Below are 22,746 nucleotides of genomic sequence, written 5' to 3'. Positions count from 1 at the left end.
ATCTAGTAGATAATTAAGAACCGCACTGACTTCACTGTAGTTGGGTGTTTCAATTTAATGCTTCTTTAATCTTCTGAAACTCTGAACTTTTCACCCCACTAATCCGACAGCTGCAGTTACTTACAGAGTTACTTATTAGAGAAACAAAACCCATATTAAGTCTATCCAATATACTGTGGGCTAATATATTTTACAGATTAACAGTATATCATTGATAAATCAATAATATGGATCTGATAATAAAATAATATATATGGACATTAATATATATAAATAAAGTTTCAAGTTTTTAATTGATGATCCTTCTATACTTTTATAGAATATTCACTACTTTTACTTGTACCTATACATTGCTACTTCTACTAAATAATATGAATTCTTCCACCACTTTAATGGTCAACATAATCTTCCAGCTGTTGCTTACAGAAAGTTATTTAATTTTTGCAATCAGAACACACAAGTTGCTCCTCAGCCTTTTCTTCACTTTATTTTGTTCTTCTTTTGTCAAGCTGCTGTTTCAAAGTTCAAAATAAATCTCTAAACTCACTTTTTAGACAAGAACAAGTAAAGTTTTATCGTTGATTAGTGTGACCTTAATTTTCGGCCCATTATCACAACCAACGAGCCTCCTGAAGTATCTGTTGAATGTTTTGAAACAGACTTTCAGCACACGCAGCTTTCTGCATGTGTTTGACCGCAGGTCAGACTCTTAACTTGCATAACAATGTCTTTACTTTGGGACATACATAGAAACAAACGGATCAGCTAAAGGTATTCCCCTAGTCACACAATCATGGCTTTTTTAGGCAACCCAGGAATAGGCCAGTTTGACTGCCTGGTGTGTCCCATATAGGATTTGATTCTTATAGGCCACTAATCCTCTTGACAACTGGACAGCTGACTTTGAATCTCCTTGTTGTATCACGGAACAACGTTAGATTAGTTCAGTGCCATTACTGCCATTGCAAAGTGGCGACCATTCACTCCAAATAACATTTCATGCATGACCAAGACTCACAGCTGACGGAGGACACAACAGACTGACAGTAAAATGCTAATTTATGGATTGGAAATGGAATAACGATTAGATTTATGTAACTTAGAAACTGCTTTGTGGGAGATCTGATCTGTGCTCTGGGTTTTTTTTTTTTTTTCATTTGTCTAATGTGATGCATTTGGAGGAGGACATTACTGTGATGAGCACTGCAGGCAAAGAGAGTGGTGATGCTGAGGGTCAGAAAGAAAGCAGCAAAGGTATAGGAGACGTCCCTGGGATTAAAGTGGTTAGCAGACCTGGAAAGGCGCCCCGCGGTGTGTCAAAACTGATTTGGATGCTACTTTTCCAGCCCGACCGTCTGCTGTGCTGTGCTGTAATCATACATTAGAATTGCATGAGGGTCGGGATATGTTTTTTTCATAGCTTAACCTTACTACAGGGATCCCAGACACTTAGGCTACTTCAGATTGAACATGACGTGCATTTTGACATCTGCTGCCTGTGATATCCATGTCACTTCTCATTACCCGGGCCCTTACCACTTAGCTGGAGAGGACACTTGAATATGAAGCTGTCAAAGACCATTACTTGTCTAATGTGTGCTTTTTTTCCCCTCTTGTCAGTTTATCAGCCATATCTGACCAAATGATAATTAGTTTAATTAGACAGCTGTGGCCCCTGGGGTATCATCAATAGGCTACATACCGGTAATGCAAAATCAAACAGCTGTTAACAGATGTGTTGCAATAAAACGTACAGGGGGAAAACCAATCATATGTCACTTTAATGGCAGTTTCACAGAATAAAATGGTTATTTGCGTATTGCTTTTTGTTATGAACAGTCCAGAAGCATAAGAAAACTTTAATAACAGAACCAAATGAGCCTATAAGGGACTAGATAGATGGCCATCTTGCAGAAATATAAACACTATAAACACGCTATCGTCGGTCAAAATTAAATAACAGGGCTGAACCGAATCTAATTTGCAAGTTTATAAATTGTCCTGTGATGTATCCTAAGTGCATCTAAAGTATCGTATCTGCAGGAACTGACATTAATAATTGTGATGTCTTGGTTGTCTTGATCTAAGTTCAGAAATAGATGATTGTTTACTCCCAGAGCAGCTCTGTATCTGCCCATGCCATGATAAGCCTCTGCCTCTCATACACAGGAAGCAACATCTGTTAACCACATGGGCTGCTACTACTCACTGTCACAAGTGTTATATCAGCACTGATCAACTGATATAACATTCATTAAAAACATTTAATATGTCCCACCAGTTTTCAAAAAAAAAAAAGAAAAAAGGAATCATATCGCCTAATAACAAAATATAGTTTTTCTTTGCAGTGGGCATGTATGTAAATTCAGAGCAATGATGGTGACTCAAAAATGTTAAACCTAAATTAAAAATGCATATTTAATTCAATTCAACCTTATTTATAAAGCACATTTCATGCACAAGGCAGAATCAATGTGCTTCACAACAGGTATATAATATAGTTAGAGTAAAAACAAAAACACAAAACAAAAACAATCATAAGAAATCAAATAGAAATCAATCAGAAAGTGTAAGTGCCAGTAAACAATCATATGTATATGAACAAGTAGGCTACAATAGCCTACATGTGAAAGTGCAACCAAGGCACACGATTCACTTATTAGTGCCTATGAGTTTTCTATCTTTATTAAGCCAGTTCCCCTGACATATAAGCATATGTGTTGTGCATACTCTTTGGTATTTTACGCAAGGACAGACAGATCTGTATGTGTGCTTGGATATTGGTATAACCATATAGACTTCAGCAGAGAAAGGGAAATATTCTATTCTCCTTCATTTATATTATATTGTGAACGCTTCATGGGTAGGCCTATAGGTCAGTGGCATTTTTAAATAGTCATAATTTACCAGCTCTGCCTTAAAAATGTCTTGGCTCATGCCCCTGAGGTGGAGCAGCCGTGTGAGACCTTGACAAGTCCTTTTTCTACCTGTTAAAAAATTAACGATGTTTCCTCCCCACCTACCGTTCCCCGCGCTGGGACTTTTATTTTGAAACGTCTCCAACCGGAAGCGCGGGCTGGGCGGGGCCACCGGTTTCCACTTCCTGGATGCACATTGCTAACACAGCTGCACAATGAAAATACTGAACTTACTCACCTTATTCTCCATCTACCTGCTGGCGGACAGCCTGAACATCGATGTGAGTGAATGTTTTTTTTACATGCGCGTCTCAATTTCCCGCCAATTTGTGTGTTTACATTAGAAATCTCCCCGTGATATCGTTTTCCATGTTAGCTTCATATGCTAGCCGGTTAGCTGCTGCTGCTGCTGTTTAGGGGATGAACCTGCTGACAGCTTATTCAAATGACCACTTAACACATGTAGATGTATTTATCTTTCACTTGTTCCTTCAGGATAATGCGGGGCATATGTTAAGCAACATGTTCAGCAGCGGACACACCAACAACTGGGCTGTTCTGGTCAGTATTAATCAATGCTACACCTCTGCTAGAGCTCATGCTAATTGTTTTTCCTTTTTTTTTTTTTTGCTTGTACCTGATAAACTGGTTCTTCTCTCACCTTTGCTTCCTCCATGTTTGACACTCAGGTGTGCACTTCCAGGTTCTGGTTCAACTACCGCCATGTGGCCAACAGTCTGTCTGTGTACAGAAGTGTTAAGAGGCTGGGCATCCCTGACAGGTAACTGTACTGTAGTAAAACTGCTTTTCTTAATCTGCCACATGTACTGTCTCAGTTTTAGATTTTAAAAGGTGACCATAATCTTAAATATGAGCTGATATTAAAGTGAATTCATATTGATAAAATGCTGATGTTTTGAATGTTGAGCGGTCACGGTTTTACACTGCTTTTATGTGGGTTTATTTGGGTTGCTATTAAACACTAGTTTTAGCTCCCTTTTAGGGATGTCACGATTATAAACTTTCTTGGTACGATTATTGTCAGAGAAATAATCACGGTATTACGATTATCACGATTATTATGCATTAATTCATTTCACAACACTATGAATGTGGAAATTCAAATATAGTCAAAATATAATTACATTACTCATTATTTACACAAAATATCTCAAGTATCTATTAATATATGACCAATTCTTAATCCCCAGGGGAAGCGTTTGAAATATTCAGGTCATAAATTGTTATCTATACCAAATGTTTGTGTTTATTTTAATCGTTTTTTGTTTTGTTTTGCTTTTTTTTTTAAATTAAAAATGACACGCTAACATTTAAATTCCTACCAATTCAATGTTACATTAGATAAATGGACCAATATCTGTGCATTTACCTTTAGTTTTGCGCCACATCTGCCGATATGGTTCCAACATCAAATTTTTGTGAAAGTGACGGTATTCAGGAATCTTTACGATTAATTAATTGTGGCGTTTAATACCACGATTAATTGTGAAAACAAGTAATCGTGACATCCCTACTCCCTTTGCAATTATATACTATGTATGCTTGAATTTAACCAGCTATCTATATCTGTGGATACCTGACAATAAAGCTGAAATAAATAGTCAGTTAATTGTTTAGTCAAAAGTACAAAAGTAAGTAGGAACTCTTTATATAATATTTTATCTTATTTCAGACCATTTCTTTTAATATTAAGCACAATACATGTACTCAGCGAACACAATGGAGGTTCAAACTTCATGTTTGTGTTTTTCCATTATAGGGCATTGAGTAAAGATGAATAAATATGATGAATGAAGAAAAAAAGCATTTCAAGACTGCAACATACCAAAAAATGTTAAATGAACAAATGAAGGCAAAAAAACAACACTTTCTTAATGCACTGTAGTTTTTCTTTTCTTTTTTTTGCTGTCCAATAGTAACCTTGATCAATAAACTGAACAAGAAACTGATCCCTCTGTTTGTTTATGTGGAGAAAAAAAAGCATCTGCCACATAAATATTGTGAAATGTGATATTTTATTATCAGAGTAATGACCTACATACCATCCACTCATAACTTTGGATCTTTGCTTTCTCTTCCTGCAGCCACATAGTTCTGATGCTGGCTGATGATATGGCCTGCAACCACCGAAACCCCAAACCTGCCACAGTGTTCAGCCATAAGAACATGGAGCTGAATGTTTATGGTGACGACGTGGAGGTGGACTACCGAGGATATGAGGTTGGTTTTTCTCACAATCGGCCAACTCGATTCTGTTAAACTTGTTCAGAAAGACGTCTGTCACTCTTACTTAAATCTTTTTAAAATGTTCTTTTCTTTCTAATCCTCTGACATTGTATTCTTGCTACATCCTAACTATTCAAGGATAAAAAATGCAGCTTGATAGAAATTAAATAATGATCAGATTTTCAGACAAAAAAAGCACTAGGCGAGTGAGTGCCTGAAGCAAGTCTAGTGCTTTTTTGTCCGTCTATCCAATTTTTTAAGCTTCAAGAGCACTTCGCATCACCTGGAGTTTACTCGACATAAATTCTTACTCCATTTGCAAGATTTTGAAGTTGTGTATCTAATTTTTAAACCTCTGGTACAATTATAAAATAATTGTATGCACATTTGTATGTGTATCTGAATTTGATGTGGACAAGTGTTCATTAAAATTTGAAATGTGCAACTTCCATATCTTGCAGAGAAATAGTGTCAGAAGCGATCTCATATTGTTTTCAGAACTTCATATCAAAAAGTAAAACGTAACTCCCTTAGATGGGTATTGACAGAAGTGTACAGTAGTAGGGAATTGGATGGATTGTGTTAAACTCTGCTGGTCCAGTGTTTGCTCTGTCTGTTGACCAGGAAATGACTTCATGTCACATGAGTCCTTCAGCAGAGGAGCACCCGAGTGTTTTGTTTGTTGTGGATCTGGACAGAGCCACATGGGCTTTTCCCCCTCTATCACAGTTTGTCTTTGATTATTTACTCTGCCTTGTGCTGGTTATTTAAAAAATGATGAATGATAATCCCTTACATGAAGAGCTGATAACGATGAAGGGAAAATAATACAATGATCAATTGACTTTCCGTTTAATAAAAAGCCAAGTGACGCAGGACAAAAATGTTTTTCTGTAACCTTCAGACTGACCCCACTTGAACAGATGAAACGTTTAATCATAATCTCTTTATTACGCTCCTCTCACTGTTTTATTACACACAGACTCCTGAATTAGAGAAAGCACAATTTTATCATTTATCACTTCTGGTTCATGCTGGGTTATGAAAAACAGTGATTTTTTTTTAATGTACATATATCCTGCCTGTGTGACAGGTAACCGTGGAGAATTTCCTGCGGGTTTTGACAGGACGGCTTCCACCCAGCACTCCACGCTCCAAGCGCCTCCTCTCTGATGACCGCAGCAACATCCTCATATACTTGACAGGTAATTAAAGGACAAATCCACCGGTGGAAACTCCTCTTAGATTTAATAGTGAGAGAATAATATTCAGTGCTAGGAGCTGTTTCAGGCAGTTTCCTACATTGTCTACACCTCGGCTTCTAAGCAGGGGTTTTGGTGGCCCTAAACAAGATTTGGCCCTGCACTCTAAGACTCAGACATGTTTATGCCCTCTGAGGTTTGAGGCCATTTTCTCGACTTTTACCGGTACATATTTTCTTAAATTGATCTTTTTAAGATACTTGCAGATGTAACAATACTCAAGTGTTTTATGTCTAAATATTAGAACCTCCGCTGTAAGCACACTGAGGCCAGTTTGTCCTAGAACACTGTAGAAAGAAATAATTTAGGCCAAATGCTGGAAATTTGAGGTCTGCTTTTTGAAAAATTTCAAATCCCTTGTGAAAACACTCCTTCAGTCATGAGAATGAACTGTTTTGGTGCTTGAAATAGGATATGAATACAGTAATAGATAAGTGTAGAAAACAAGTCTAAAATGACATTTTGTAAGATTGCTTTTTGAGCACAAATGTTGTCATTCTGCCGTTCTATTTTCACCAAATGTCTCAAATGTGAGATAAAAAAAAGCTGAATATTGACTTCAAATTACATATAAAGCTCATAGCGTGCACGTGCAGACCTCAGGATGTTTAAATGACTTGAATGAACCCCGGTACCTTTCTGATCATGTGGCCCCCCACCTAACGGCTGTGGCCCTAAACAACCGCATAGAGTGTTTATGCCAGGGGCCGGCCCTGCTTTTAAGTTCCTCACATCATCCTCGACCGACTTTAAACAGTAAACAGGTGCTGTAGGTGCGGATGAAGAGACCAAGATCATAGGAAAGTTTCCACCGGGAACTCTTTTTCCTGAAGGATGCACATCGTTCAGTATCTTGTCTTTGTTGTAGTTTGCAGAGTCTGACCTCAACAAAAAGCCGTTCTCATTAAATTTATGGCGGTTGTTGAGCGAAATGGCGCCTTTGCTCTTTTTCTCCTTAAGGTTAATGGGTTTGTAAAATTACAGTTAAGTACCTTTTTTTTAATGATGAGATTCAAGGTGGTTATTGTTGTTTCAGGTCAGGTTACCCATCTCCTCCATAATTGACCGTCATAAACTTCAGAATGCTAAGCTGCTGATGGAGCGTTTTGCTTCTTCTTCTTTAAGTTTGAGAAGAAACCACAGGGACCAAACACCACAGATAAGGAAGAAAGAAATAACACAGAATACAACAACTACATAGAAAAATAGAAAAGAAATAATCTTAAGTAATCCCTTAAAGCCAGTTACCCCAACTCACCACCAGACAGGAGCAATTACAAAGGCACAGAACTTGCTATATAATATATTAATATGACTTCAGGTCTGTTTGGTTTCCACCAAACAATTATACTGGTCCAGAGAGTAAAATCACAAAGAGGTAAACACTATTATAATGTTCTGAGATGAACTCCTTGTTTTACCACATTTGAAATTTCAAATGATGAATATTTATGTCAAAACCTACATATGTTTTTTTTAAAAAGTGACCACAAAGAAGCTGTAACACTGTTAGTTTCCACGTATACATACTAGAAAAATCACATTATTATTAACTATAGAATATATAGTGTATAATAATGTGATATATACTGTATATTCCCAGGAGATTTTGTCTTGAGATATATTTTATATATTTAGTTGAATGACTCCATTTTCTTTATCGTTTTCATCTGAGGCAGAATGAGTCCATGTTTGCTTCTCCCACGCAGTGAGCAAGGCCGCCAGAAGCTCTTCATGTTTCCCATTAGTTTGTGGTCCATAGGATATTTTTTTTGAATTATAAATCAGAGGTGAATGAATTATTAATCCTGTGTGTTTGTCTAACAGGCCATGGTGGGAACGGTTTCCTGAAGTTCCAGGACTCAGAGGAGATCAGTAATGTGGAGCTGGCCGACGCTTTTGAGCAGATGTGGCAGAAGAGAAGGTAAATAAACCGGAAAGAGACATAAATAATTTAAAGGGAAAACAGCTTCACACAGTAACGTCACATGTTGCGTGTCCGTCTACAGACTTGACTCGGTCTTTATAGGACCAGTTAGCTGTTAACTGCTTCTAGCTGCTCTCGGCTCATGCACTATACTCTCTGTACGGATTCTCAGTGTTTGTTGATCCTCTCGTTTACAACGTTGAAGCTGCAGCTGAGAAAGTGATAGAGAATCTCGTCTTGTTGCAGGGATGTAGAAGTAGAAGTAGAAGTGCGGTCAGCAGAGACGGTGACTCACGCTTCAAATATCACAGTTGAATGTGGTCAAGAGGTGCAAGAGGTTTAAACCAGGAGAGGAGAGTGGAGGGGGTGTGTGGCCTTTAAAGTGTCTATAGGCTCTGATGTGCTGTGTGTTGGAGGCAGAGCTGCTTTAGAGCAACTTAAAGGGATAGTTCAACATTTTGGTAAATTCGCCTATCACCATAATCCCTATAGTCATAGCAGTAGGTTCATTACCTTTAATTATCGGTGCATCATGTTTTGAGATCCGCGGGGCAGAGGCGTGAGCTGCTCAGTGAACGGTACAGGTCCCCTGTCCCTCATCAAACTCATCAAATACACAATCCAACAACTCCAAAACGCTCTGGTGAACAAGTTGTGACCTGCACATTGTCACACAGGGTGATTTCAAAAGCAAAAGTAGTTCCAAGTATTTGCTTCATGTGTCGTAATGTTACATGATTATACATTATTATCTCATAGCGTGGTGAATGTGCAGGTCAAAACTTGTCCACCAGAGCGTTTTGGAGTTGTTGGATTGTGTATTTGATGAGTTTGATGAGGAACAGGGGACCTGTATCGTTCACCTCCATTGTGTTCACTGAGCAGCTCGCGTCTCTGCCCCGCTGATCTCAAAACAACATGCACCGATAATTAAAGGTAATGAACCTACTGCTATGACTATAGGGATTATGGCAATGGGCGAATTTGCCAAAAATGTTGAACTATCCCTTTAACACCAGACTGAAAAATGCAGTTCAACACTCAACTGAGTGTGCTGCATCTCTAAACACCCAGAAACTCTGACATGTATTTTGGTTCAGTCTGTGGGCTCATGGTCATTTGATCCATTGTTCATATAAAAATAGTGATTATAACAGTTTTATATTTGGACTGTTACCAACACTGTACTGTCAGTGGAGAATCTGACTCATTTCCTTAAACGCAACACATCATATATCCATCAATTAGTACATAATACAAAGGGGGAACTGCCTCTATAAATGGAATAATGTTTCAGTGTTTAATTTTTGTTTTAATTGCCAGGCACTAAACGAGCTAAAGCAGCCGTCTGCTAACGGCGTCCATCGTCCTTCTAACCTATCAATAGAGAGTCTGGGTTACAGTTCGGCCCCAGGCTACAAGATAAAAGCTTTAGTGACGCCGGCCTCGATGCTGATGTGATAATTGCCGGCTTTAACTCCCAAATCAAACCCACTTTAGAGACTTTTCCCACCTCCCCACCCCCTAAAAAACCACCTTATGCAGTTCTGTCACATGGATTTAAAGACCTCGCCGTGTTTGTCTGGAGCAGCGGGGGTTAAAAATAAAGTTTGTAGTGAATTTTTCTCCGTAATAAGAGGGAAAAAAGGAGAAGGAAGTGAAACGACGTGTGTGTGTTTGTGAGTGTGTGTGGGTGGGTGTGTTAGAGGAGCTGAATGGAGCTGTTGGTTTTTCTTGGTCACCATGGCAACTGCAGCATGAAAGATGATGAGAGGGTTTGTGTGACACTGGGGTTTATTGGCAGAAATGGACGAATGTTATGCCAGCAGTGGATCCTCTCATCAGTTTTTGGTTTGAGAATGTATATAATCCTGTTTCTCTGTGTGTGTGTGTGTGTGTGTGTGTGTGTGTCCGTCCAGGTACAACGAGCTGCTCTTCATCATCGACACCTGTCAGGGCGCCTCCATGTACGAGAGGTTCTACTCTCCCAACCTCATGGCGCTGGCCAGCAGTCAGGTCGGAGAAGACTCCCTGTCGGTGAGTTACCTGCTCTCCGTGAGGATGCCGGGATAAATAAATGAAAAGTCATCAATCAGTTTGTCAGCGTCTCTAATAAGCTGTAGCGAAGCTGAAGACCAAGCCTGAAGTTTATTACGATTTATAATAGTGTGATGTTCATTATCATACTGATGATACTGGGACTAAACACAGCGCTGCTCATTTATTTCAATGTTGACTCATTAACTGATGATGATGCACTAAGTCTTTAAACTCAATAACAACAATAACAGTGAAGGGTCAAATCAATTGCAAATCAAATGTCCAGTTTTTACACATTTACAAGTTGCTCCCCATCTACTATAGTGCAGTATCTATCTATCTATCTATCTATCTATCTATCTATCTATCTATCTATCTATCTATCTATCTATCTATCTATCTATCTATCTATCTATCTATCTATCTATCTATCTATCTATCTATCTATCTATAGAGATCCGTAGATCCGTGTCCAGTCTATTGGTTAGCTGGTGGTGTAACTTTGATTTTTAAAAAAAATATATATATATATATCAGATCAGATGACAGTGGCTTGTAATAATGAACCAGACCTACAGAAACCAACCATCTGAATTTGTGCCCTTGGTTTCCAATGCTCTAATTGTGCGAGTGAGTGAGACCCACTGCGCTCTACCTGCTCAGCACCGAGCAGCAGACCGTGTTAGAGACGAGCTGCTGGACACAGCGAAGCATTTAGCAGCAAGGGAGCCACTTATTTCCCCCAGGAGTCGATGGAGACTAAAATGAGAGTTAATATTAGACTTACATTTTCCAGATGGCCAGGGGGAGCACGGCTGTGAGAAGCACTGTACTTCAACTCATGTCTAAAGATCATTAAAAAATAAGATCACAGTAGTTTTAAGATGAGGGCAGCTTCTGCAGTAAAATCATCTGCAGTTACAATATTAGCACTTAACTGTTTCCCTGTTTGCATGCTCACAATATGCTGTTAGATTTAATGTTTCTATTCTCACATTTTGTTAAACTGTGTCTCGTTCCAGCATCAGCCAGATTTGGCCATAGGAGTCCATCTGATGGACCGTTACACCTTCTACCTGCTGGAGTTCCTGGAGGACATCCACCCTGCCAGCAAAGCCAACATGAACGACCTGGTGAGGATCTGTGTGCATGTGTGCAGAGTTCATGTCCATCCTTAAAGGGATAGTTCAACATTTTGGCAAATTGGCCCATTGCCATAATCCCTATAGTCATAGCAGTAGGTTCGTTACCTTTATTTGTCGGTGCAAGCTATTTTTAGGACGGTGGAGCAGAGCCGCGATCTGCTCAGAGCTACGCTACGGAGGCTCGTTTCCCTCATCAAAGTCATCAAATACACAATCCAACAACTCCAAAACGCTCTGGTGGACAAGTTGTGACCTGCACATTCACCACGCTATGAGATAATAACAGAACGTTACCAGACAGAGTTGTTTTAGAGGGAAATTCAGAGACTGCTTGATGAAAAACTGTCCCCGACAGGACTGGCATCAGCGGTTTTGCATAAATTTCCCTCTAAAACAACTCTGTCTGGTAACATTCTGTTATTATCTCATAGCGTGGTGAATGTGCAGGTCACAACTTTTCCACCAGAGCGTTGTGGAGTTGTTGGATTGTGTATTTGATGAGTTTGATGAGGGAAACCAAGAAATCCCATCAGCCTCTGTAGCGTAGCTCTGAGCAGCTCACGGCTCTGCTCCACCGTTCTAAAAATAGCTTGCACCGACAATTAAAGGTAACGAACCTACTGCTATGACTATAGGGATTATGGCAATGGACCTATTTGCCACAATGTTGAACTATCCCTTTAAAGTAGCAGCTAATATTTCTTCTCATCCAGTAGCTGATTAATAAAAATAAGTGTTTAGTCATTTAAAAATCAGTTTCCAGGACCTCCAGATGACCATGAGTCCAAAGCCGTCCACGTTGTAATAATGATGTTAAGAAAAGCTTTCTCCAGATTGACAGAAGAGTTTTGATGATCCAAATACCAGACTTTGACAGGTGCTGCTTTTCTGAGGAAAATTCGAAAGAAACTGTGAAAATTGGCCTATTTCATTATCTTTTGACATTTTCCAGATGAAACAATTATTTGATTAATCAAAAGAAGAAAAAAAAAAGAGAAAAGGCTGTGTGAGACGTCGTCTGGCTGCTCTGCCCGTCTCGTCTGTCTCGCTTTCTAAGGTTTCTCGTCCTAGAGAATCCAGATGAAAGTTGCACTTGAAACAGAATGTGTGATACTGCGTTAAGGTTGTTGGCCTTTGACACATGACGGTGGAGAGGGCGAGCGCCCGTTGCTCGGGGCGGTTGCGGCTCAATCTCAGCAGCAACCGCTCTTTTCATCTTCCACACTCCTGCAGAGATCCACTGGCCCCGGGGACCGATCATCATCCCCCTACCTACCTATTACCCCGCCCGCCTTAACCTCACCTGGAGTTACAATCAAAACGCCTCAGATCCATACTCGGCTCAACTTCAGCCGATGCGCTCTGACACAAGATTATTATTCTTTGTAATTTTCCTGTTTCTGAAGATGCGCTCTTTGTTCCACTGCTATTTGGTAGATTTAAGGATCAATGTTATGGATTTCTCCAACAAGCCCACCAAGTTTATCTTATTCTTTTTTTTTTTTTAATCCAGACCTTTTGATGATACTGAAATTGCCTCCACTTTCCCCCCGAAAAAAAAAAAATCCTTCAGCAATTGTGTGTGTGTGTTTTTTTGCTCATCACAGTCTGTTTGGCTGACGGAGATAACGTTCGCCTTGGTTTAATGATTTTTTTATTTCTCCGCTCAAATGAAGAACCCAGTCGGACGACACGCCGATGAATCACACACTTAAGAGGATTAACCCACAAGTGGAAACGCACCAGGCACCAAAAGATTTGTAATTGATGATGACATGCACAAATGTCAGGCTTTATGTCTCTAATCTTCTCCACTCATTGTCACGCAGTTGAACACCTCACGCTGCTGCTCTGACTTGAAGCAGCTACAGGTTGCAGTCAACTGTTAGTGGGATTAAAAGGAGGAGACGCAAACAAACGTTAACACAAATAAAGCAAACATATCATTTTTGCATGGACGGCTGGAGCCCCATCTTATTATTATTATTACATATACTTTGTTACAATAAGCTGCTTTTTCTTTTTCTCCTTCTGCTTTTTCCAGTTCAAAGTCTGTCCCAAGAGTCAGTGTGTGTCCACTCCGGGCCACCGTACCGACCTCTTCCTGAGGGACCCAGGAAGCGTCCTCATCACTGATTTCTTCGGGAGCGTCCGCAAAGTGGAGATCACCATGGAGACCATCAACCTGACCAGTCCCATCGAGCCAGTGGAGGAGAAGTAAGATGAATTTAGATAATTTATATAGAGTGGCCGTCTCTGGCAGCACGCCGCCTTACACTTTGGCATACTTTTTATTTATAAAGCTGTCTCGGGTCTGTTCCCCCACTATTTATGTAATTACATCTCTAAAGCAATTACTGCTTACATCTTAACGAGTTTTACTTATTAAATGTGCCCAAAGTGCACTTTAAGGACACTGCACCTGCTGGAACGCAGTAACGCACTGCAGAAAACTTAAAAGTTAAAGGAACTCATCAACCTTGCAACTTTGAAAACCAGTGTGAGAGACATTGGAGCCGCTTCATATCACACTTCTTCTTGTTTTAAAGGGACAACGAGGAGTTTTGGAAAAGCGAAGCGTTTTCACACTACATTTATGAGCCTCCGCGCACACCGTAAAATTCTTTTGACCGGCGCAAGACGGACTCATGTTTTCATTCATCAATAATTAAAGTCAGAGGTTCAAAGAGGTTCACATACCGTCGTAGTTCCGACCATAAACGGCGATTCAGCTACGTTATTCTCATGACTCGTTGCGAAACTGAAAGTAAAGAAACGCTGGTCGGCTCGACCAGCATCTCTGCCACCACTAATAATAACAAAATAACGATAGAGACAGAATGATATATTTATCCAAAATGGGCCCATTAACAAGTGTGGGTAGCGGAGATTCATCCACATTAACGTGAGACTTTTTTATAACCGATTAGAAACTCCTCGTTGTCCCTTTAATGTGAATCTGGAGTTTTAGTCCTGTTGCTTCTATCTTGCATATATTTTATCTGTGTTGTTGTGTGAGTTTCTGTGTGTTCTTCATTGTTGCAACTTTCCTATGCTGCTGTCTTGGCCAGTCTTCCCTTGGAAAAGAGGTCATTGTATCTCAACAGGACCGACCTGGTTAAATAAGGGTTAATGAATTAAAAAAAATATATATAAGTTATGTCATGTGAAAGTAAAATAAATATTAATAGTGGCTTTTAACAAAAAGCCAGATCTGTAACAGACCACTGTTATCACAACATACTGTTTTGAAAAGTAAACTTGTCTAGAAATTGAAGGTGTACTGTAACAATCAACTACTCTTAACAAACAGGTTTCTACATTTGAACCTCAAGAGTCAAAGACCTTCCTTTTTAAAAATGTCCTTTTACAGGATTTGCTCTTGCTTTAATATCTTTTTAAATGTGAACGCACAATAACCATGATGATGATAAGCGGGTGGAACGAGGAGCTCTGGTGGATTTAGCTCTAAAGGGAAGTGATTTTAGTTTGAGGTGGATTAAGGGCGGCCGGGATGTAAAAGCCTTAATTGAGGTCGTCCTCCTTTTTGTTTTAATTGAAGCGCTGCAGGCCGCGTTCGCTCCGTGTTTGGTTTCAAACTAACTTGGTTTCGATTTCTGTTTTAGAACATCTCTCATTAGTCTTATTGATTTTTTTTTCTACTAATAACCTGTTGAGTGGCCTGTTACCGGCAGAGGAAACCTCGCTGAGCACGTTGCCATGACTACCTTGTGGGTGACATCATTGCTTGATGTAATGGCACAGCTCCATTCAGGTGGTATTGACTGATGTTGTTGCTGAGGCTTTATTTCACACAGGGCTGTGAGGATGAGGGTTTGTCTGCAGGCGGCTGAGTGAGATTCTCTCTGGCGCGACCCTGTGATGGACACGCGTACATGCATCTGATTTCCCCCCCTCCCTCCCTCCCTCCCTCCCTCCCTCCCTCTCTCCTCCTGGTGTGATGCACAGACTCGACCACTAGATGGCTGCAGTGTCAAACTCTTGAACGTCACCTGCTCAGCATTCCCGGCGCCTTGTGACAAATTGTTTGCTTTCTCAGACAGATGCACTAATCCCATAATAAGGACAATCACCGGGAGTTTCCGGGAAAACACACAGCTAATGCACTAAAATGCAAACAGTCCGCCTTATGTTGACTCATTAAGCTGTGGGTAACGAATAGAGTTAGGTGCTCTACAAACAGATGTGGGAGAAATTAAAACTTTATTCACGACTCCCCTCCCCCCACTCCTGTTAATTTCATTAAGCTGGGTTTTAATTGAACCACTGGGAGGTATTATAGTCAAAGAATCTAATGCGGTTGGCTGCTAATTAGTAATTAGAGGCAATTGCCATACCGATTTTAGTCATCGGCTGTTTTGGCCCGAGGCTGGTTAGGCATTGCACACAACTTCCCCTATCACTTTATTATTGATTAAGGCCAACACATTAGGCGGGCTGATCCCCCATGCACCAACAGAAACACAGCGCCAGTGATATTGGGTTTGCTGTTGCCCCAATTCAGTCCTAGAGAGACGTTTTATCTCCAATTCTGATGTAAGAAAGCAGCAATCCCCTGATTCATTTGATGTTTAATGGAGTTAAAGTTTAGTGATGCACCAAAGCTCTGGTAGCATCTCTCTCTATATATAAGAGTGATAAAAAAAAGAAAACACTCTCGTGAAAGTTCAAACATATTAGGGCGACTGATGATTAGTGTTTCTGTAGCTCTATTCAGACAAGATTAATACGACAGGGAGGGGGGCTAATTAAGCATTTGTTGTGCTTCTCATGGGCCAGGATTTTTTTTTTTTTGCCATGGGCAAATTGCAAGATACAGCGCCAAGAATATTCTGCTGGAAAACCATGACCTTCATCACCACTGGGCTTATCAAATAATGTAGTTTAATGTTTCCATTAATATTAGCATTATTAAATCATTTATGGGTAATTGGATTATTTGCAAAGACCGTTGCAAACTACTCAAATGGCTCTCTGTGCATGCAAGAAGTGGCGTTTGCAAGCTAATTATGTTGCAAGTGTATAATATTCTACATAGGAAGAGTAGAAAGGCTGTTCAGTGACAGATTAGTTGTGGCAGAATGGGTTGGAAATGAAATTGAAACAAACTGAATGTTGTTGTCAACAGGAATAGCGTCTAGTTTTAGTCGTCGTGCAAAACTGTGTCTGTACGATGATCGGCAGCAGAAACTCACAGATACATTTTTGAAATACAAAATCTGCTCACCGGGACCTAAATTAGAGGAAAGATCAATAAGTGTGTCAAGATGCAGAAGGTAATTGGATGTAATAGTATTTTTATTATCGCAGGACAGGATTAAAACCACTTACACACAGTGATGAAACATTTAGTCAGTTAATGGAGTAGTGGATTGACAGAAAATTAACTGGCAACTGTTTTATTTGATTAATAATCCATCCATTCACTCATTGATTTAATTTTAAAGGAACATTTCAAACATTTGCTGCTCCCAGCTTCTGCTTTTCTGTGTTATATTGGTAAAAAACTGAATTTAGTTGTAGTAGGGCGATTTGAATGCATCACTTGAGCCTCTGAGGAATGACAATAGACACTCTTTGTTATCTTTTAATGAGGAAAACTGTTGAGAAAACCCTTTACCAAACACATCTGGATCATCTCAGAAGGGAGAGAATTGATTTTTATGAGACCTCTGCTGGGATGCCACTCATAAAGTTCAATAATAGCATTTTATTAGACTTGATAATAGGTTGTTGTGAGTTCTGTGTGTCCGCACACACTGAAACAAGCTGTTATTAAATATAGTGCAGCTTTAATCCACTTTTGCCGTCTCGTTCGGCCGCTCAGACAAGTGGCGGAGGATATTTGGAGAAGATGGCTTCCTGTGTGTGTGTGTGTGTGTCCGTGTCTCTGTTCCTAATTCTCCAGTTCGTCCCCCTCAGTCGCTCTCACTCCTCTCTTATTGTCTCTTCTCCTCTCTCACATCCCTAAACGGCCATTTTTCCTCAGAACAGGCTCTTCCATTAAGTGGATTGTACTTGATGGAGAGGACATTTTAAAGGATCCCCTCGATCCTCTTCATTATACATCGGCTAAACTGTGTAACGGCACCGCGCAGTTACGTACTTCCAGCGATCGGCGGCGGTTGTTGTCGACCAAACCACGTCACACGACTTCCAGGATAATTACAAAGTGCCAAATTAAAGCTGAGTTCATGTCCCATTCAGTCATAAAGTAAATGTAATCTAATTTGTGACCTGCAGCACTGGATAGTATGTAAAAAAAACCAAACTACTATTGCCATTAGTAGAGCAGATGTTAAAAGGAAATTTGTTTGACCTTAAGATGGCAGCTGGAGACTGGAGCAGCGATACCAGAGCTGGAGGTGGGGAGGTGGAGTCACATCCATTAGAGTCGACTAAGTGGATTGAAAAATCCTCTCCAAAAATCTCTTCATGGAAAACAAAGTGGAAAGTGGTTTGAATTGAATTAGACCTCATGTCTTGTGCTAAGTGGGAGTGGGTGAAAGGAGGAGGGGGTTGGAGAGGTCCAGGGTTGGGAGGGGAGGGAGGAAGGGGTGAGGCGTTCGCTGCCCTCGGTGACATGTTTCCAGTGGCGGAGAAGAGCTGTGAGCCCACGGAGGAGCTCGGCAGGAGATCATCCCCCTGCCAGCGAGCTCGGCCTGTTTTCTCCAGTCAGTGTTTCTGTCTGTCAGAGCAGCTTCTGCCCTACCGCACGTACACATGCTGAGAGGAGAGAGGGGCAGAGGGATGGAGGAGTCGAACACAGAGGCAGGAGGAAAGGAAGGAAAACCGAAAGAGGAAAAGAAATGTTGAGCACAAAATAAAACTCTGAGAGAAGAAAAGCGGCAAAATGAAAGAGGAGAACAGGTTGCTTCACTCAGCTGGTGGTTGGAGACGAGCCACGGCCGCTCACTGGGGGATATGGCCCATTTTTGTCAGCTACAGTCTGACCTGAACTTTCTTTGATTATCCAAAAACAGCCTCCACATGACTGTGACCTTTAGCCGAGACTCCTCTCTCTGACTCTGTATCAGACTGTGATGTTGGAGACAAGCAGTCTTTCAGAAACAGAGATATAAGCATATACTGTATATATATTTATACACAGAAGCGTACAAGCATTTCAGAGCCCACGGCAACTGTGGCAAGTTGCTGGATCCACACGGATGCAGCGGATAGGTGTAATGTCATTTGACAGTTCAGTTTCTTTCTCTTTTTGAGTTTTTTTTGTCATATGTGTTTTTGTTGAAGCCCTTTCGGAGTTCATAAAGCTGATTCAGTCCAGCAGGAAGCAGAGTAAATCAGCCAGAGCTGGACATTTTTCTGTTATACTTTTCAAATTCAAACCGCATTTGTGATTCATGCTGATAAGAAAAACCTTGCCTTCATAGCTTTAAGGAATCAGGCAGGCATTATTCAATATTTTTGCTCTTGTCAATCACCCCCCCCAAAAAAAAGAAAAACAGAAATGGTCTTGTCAGTCTCAATACAGTCCAAACCATCCTGACTGTCTGTTGCTCCCTAAAGCCATTCGTTCCTACCGAGGATTTTCAAAAATGGGTCACAGATGTTTTGAAAAAGGTTGAATAGTGAACAACAGATTAGCAACACTGGAAACAGGAACAACCCTGAGACTGGAAACCAGTTACGTAACTTAAATGGTTGAAGTTTGAATATGTCTCGTCTCAACTGAGCTCATCTTTTCATCATCTCTCCTCTGAAGGCTGAGCAGAACTTTGTCTGTACACAACACTGGTGTGTGTTGATTTATTTATTGGTGTATTTATTTATTTGCCAGGGACAAACCAACACAACAGTATTTAAGAGAAACAGCAATTGAGCTTGCTTGAGTTTGCCAGCAAGGCTAATTTTCATCTGCTGTCCCTGGCCAGATGTTAAAGGGATAGTTAGGGATAGGGATAGGCAAATTGGCCCATTGCCATAATCCCTATAGTCTTAGCAGTAGGTTCGTTACCTTTAATTGTCGGTGCAAGCTATTTTTAGAACGGCGGAGCAGAGCTGCAAGCTGCTCAGAGCTACGCTAGACGGAGTTGTTTTCGAGGTAAATGCGGAGGCTCATGGGATTTCTTGGTTTCCCTCATCAAACTCATCAAATACACAATCCAACAACTCCAAAACGCTCTTATGGACAAGTTGTGACCTGCACATTCTCCACGCTATGAGATAATAACTAAACGTTACGAGACAGAGTTGTTTTAGAGGTGAATTCATGCAAAACCGCTGATGCGTGTTCCTGTCGGGGGCAGTTTTTCAGCAAGCAGTTTCTGCATTTACCTGTAAAACAACTACAGTAGTTTCAACTTGCATATGAATTTACCTGAGATTCACACATCAACATTGTCCAGTGGAGAGCTCGTGTAATGTTTTCAGAAAACACATTTGTACAAAACATCTTCATCAAGTTATCATCTTAATACCTTTAACTTTTCTCACACTAACATAAGGTCCTTTAGTCAGTTAAGTTCTGGTGGCAGATGTAGAAAACTACAACTCCCAAGTACAAACGCATTGCCTCCTCTACAATCCAATGATTTATGTTTCCTTTTGTTGTTTTTGCTCTTTTATGTTTATTTTGACTAAAGTATGCTACGAAGCTCAAGCTAACGACCTGTCACCGTATGAAACAAGACCAGACGTTACAGTGTTTCATTGATCTACCTAATAATAGAGCTGTCACAACCATGACATTTTAGTTTAAGATTAATTCAGTCATTTGTTTTTTTCCGTCACTATTATAGTGTAAGCCTAAACATGGTTTAATAATACATATACGTACATCTTATGAAGAAGATGAAGAGCAATTAATTGGCATTAAACGTATAAATAAAAATTGCATTTCTGTTTGCAACTAACTCCAGGATGCTAATGTCAATAGATGCTCATCCAAATGTGATCGTCGAATATTAGAAATTAAGCAGATAAACAGTTTGTGGTGCTCCAATCATGTGGCATTAACCATAGAAGAAGAAGGGGGAGGACCATTGAAACCTCAAACGTTGGACATATGACATTTCTGGAGGTTTCATCCAGCTGTTTATGAATGGAAACGTTTTTAACGGTTATGCAAAATGAAAGCAGTCAGCTCAAATAATTGCAATCAGGCGATTATGAAATACTTGTGACAGGCCTATTACCTAATGTTGATTAATACAGACTGACTCAGGTTCATTGTTCTGCTTGAGGAGAAACTGCAGTCCAGATTAGCTGTTATTCAAAGCCTTTACTTGGATCTCCTTCTTGTGTCTGTGCACATATTGACCAATATAAAACTCTCTTTCTTTGTCCTACATTAAATTACGTTTTGTACCTGGGCAGAATTCTTCCCTTTTTGTGGATTCAGGTGATTTCAGTGCCACACGGCAAAAGTCAACATTGGCTCTCTCTTTATAGTCAAAGTTTCATTCGTGTTTCCTTTGTGCATAAACTTGTAAAGAGCAACCGGGAGAGCAGGGGTGGGTGTGAATGAGACGCTGTGGAGAGCTGATGTCGGCTCTGCAGCATCAACAACAACAACAAAACTTTATCTGAGGTTGTTTACAAATTGAACACCAACAAACCCTCATGTGAGTGTGGAAGTTGACCCTGCAGCTCCTTCTAACATTCAGTGATCGCGGCATTGATGATGGTGTAAAAGAAAAACTAACTGAAGAGCGGAGAGTACTGTGGGAAAGACAGAGGAGGCCGGGGAGTTTGCAGCTTTCATAACGCTGGAAAGATACTTTTTTTTTTTTTTTTTAAGTATATTTTTTTGGGCTTTTTTGCCTTTACTTGATAGTACATAGTGAGAGATAGACAGGAAAGGGGGAGAGAGAGGGGGAATGACATGCAGGAAAGGTCTGCCTGACACGGGATTCGAACCGGGGGCGGCCGCTTTAACCACTGCGCCACGCACCGCCGCGGAAAGATACATTTTTAAAGCCCCAGTCTGTAACTTATTTGGCTTTTTATTAGCAAAAATCAAATATTGCTTTCATAAATACGTATTTCACTGAAGTCCAATCACACCCGCATACAAAGGAAAGCAAGTGGGCGACGTACTGAACCGAGGCGGCCATGTTGCATCGCCATTTTTTACGTTCAGTGGCAGCGTGACCGTAGGTAACCACGGAAACTCAGCGGAGCTGTGGGCTCGGCCTGTTAAAACTGTCACCACTGTGTAGTGTGAGGAAGGACGGAGGCACTGGTGTTGCATTCAGGTGCAATCAGGCAGACGGCCGTCGGCAAACCAACCGGATGTAATTTTACTCCACCAGAGAAAGACGGTAAACAGGGTATCCGCGGGGTCTTGAAAAGTATTAAAAGGTGATAAATCAATTTTGGGAAAATTAAGACCCTTAAAAAGTATTAAAAAGTCTTTTCGGGACTTTATAAAGTCTTAAATTTTGATGGAATCCAAGTAGTGTAATGGCACTCGGATGCCGCCCAAGTCGAGCGAGTACTCGAGTACTCGGATATCGGCTACAGCCCTACTGAAACAAAATCAAACGAGCTGAGGCACATGTCCTGACTGTCATGATTGTAGTTTTTGTTTTTGGGAGTTGAGCATTATTTCTTTTTTGATAAACTTTTCCTTTGATTTATTATCCCAGCCTATTTTGAATTCTGTTGTAAGTGGTCTACAGTCTTAATCACAAACTAAAACTGTTAAGTTAAAAGTGTCATTGATGTGAATGGTTACAGCTTGAAGTGGCGGTGAGGTATTAAAAAATACTGATAAGGTCTTGAAAAAGTCTTAAAAAGGTATTTAAATTAACTTCAAGATTCCTGTATATACCCTGGTAAAACAATACCACATCACCATGACAACGTATTGTCGGTCACGCCTGTATTGTTTTGCCTCGTGCTGGCGGACCACCAGTTCACATAGAGGCTTGTTTATCCTGTTACATGCAGCGTTTGTTGTCTGTCTGACTTCTGCCCGATTTCACGTGAATGCAACATCAAGAATACGTTCCGATATGCAACCGCACCGCTAGATGGGGGGAATTCCGACCTATATATTATACCTTTAAGTTGTTTTACTTCAAATTTTAAACATATTTTTTAAATATATTTTTCATTTTCATTTATTGCATGTTGTCTTGAAGAGCTTCCTCTGGCGTGATCAGCAGTGGATCCATCCATGAACAGGATGATTCTGACTGTCATTGTTCCTCAGGATG

At 40.3% G+C, this 22,746-nt stretch overlaps 1 protein-coding gene across 1 annotated transcript in view; it reads left to right on the top strand.

Moving 5' to 3' along the window:
* Nucleotides 1–3,074: 3,074 nt before the first annotated feature.
* pigk (phosphatidylinositol glycan anchor biosynthesis, class K) overlaps nt 3,075–22,746 on the top strand; it is a 37,492-nt gene continuing 17,820 nt past the window's right edge. The window contains exons 1-9 of the mRNA XM_085804735.1: nt 3,075–3,199; nt 3,414–3,479; nt 3,608–3,699; nt 5,024–5,159; nt 6,259–6,370; nt 8,255–8,351; nt 10,274–10,391; nt 11,417–11,527; nt 13,584–13,756. Coding sequence (XP_085660861.1) covers nt 3,134–3,199; nt 3,414–3,479; nt 3,608–3,699; nt 5,024–5,159; nt 6,259–6,370; nt 8,255–8,351; nt 10,274–10,391; nt 11,417–11,527; nt 13,584–13,756 — 971 coding nt within the window. The 5' untranslated portion in view covers nt 3,075–3,133. The remainder of the gene's footprint in view (nt 3,200–3,413; nt 3,480–3,607; nt 3,700–5,023; nt 5,160–6,258; nt 6,371–8,254; nt 8,352–10,273; nt 10,392–11,416; nt 11,528–13,583; nt 13,757–22,746) is intronic.

The sequence above is a fragment of the Trachurus japonicus genome, chromosome 17, assembly GCF_045865225.1.
Source record: "Trachurus japonicus isolate A0001 chromosome 17, Traja_1.0".
Taxonomy (NCBI): domain Eukaryota; kingdom Metazoa; phylum Chordata; class Actinopteri; order Carangiformes; family Carangidae; genus Trachurus; species Trachurus japonicus.
This window is presented reverse-complemented; position numbering and strand designations above follow the sequence as displayed.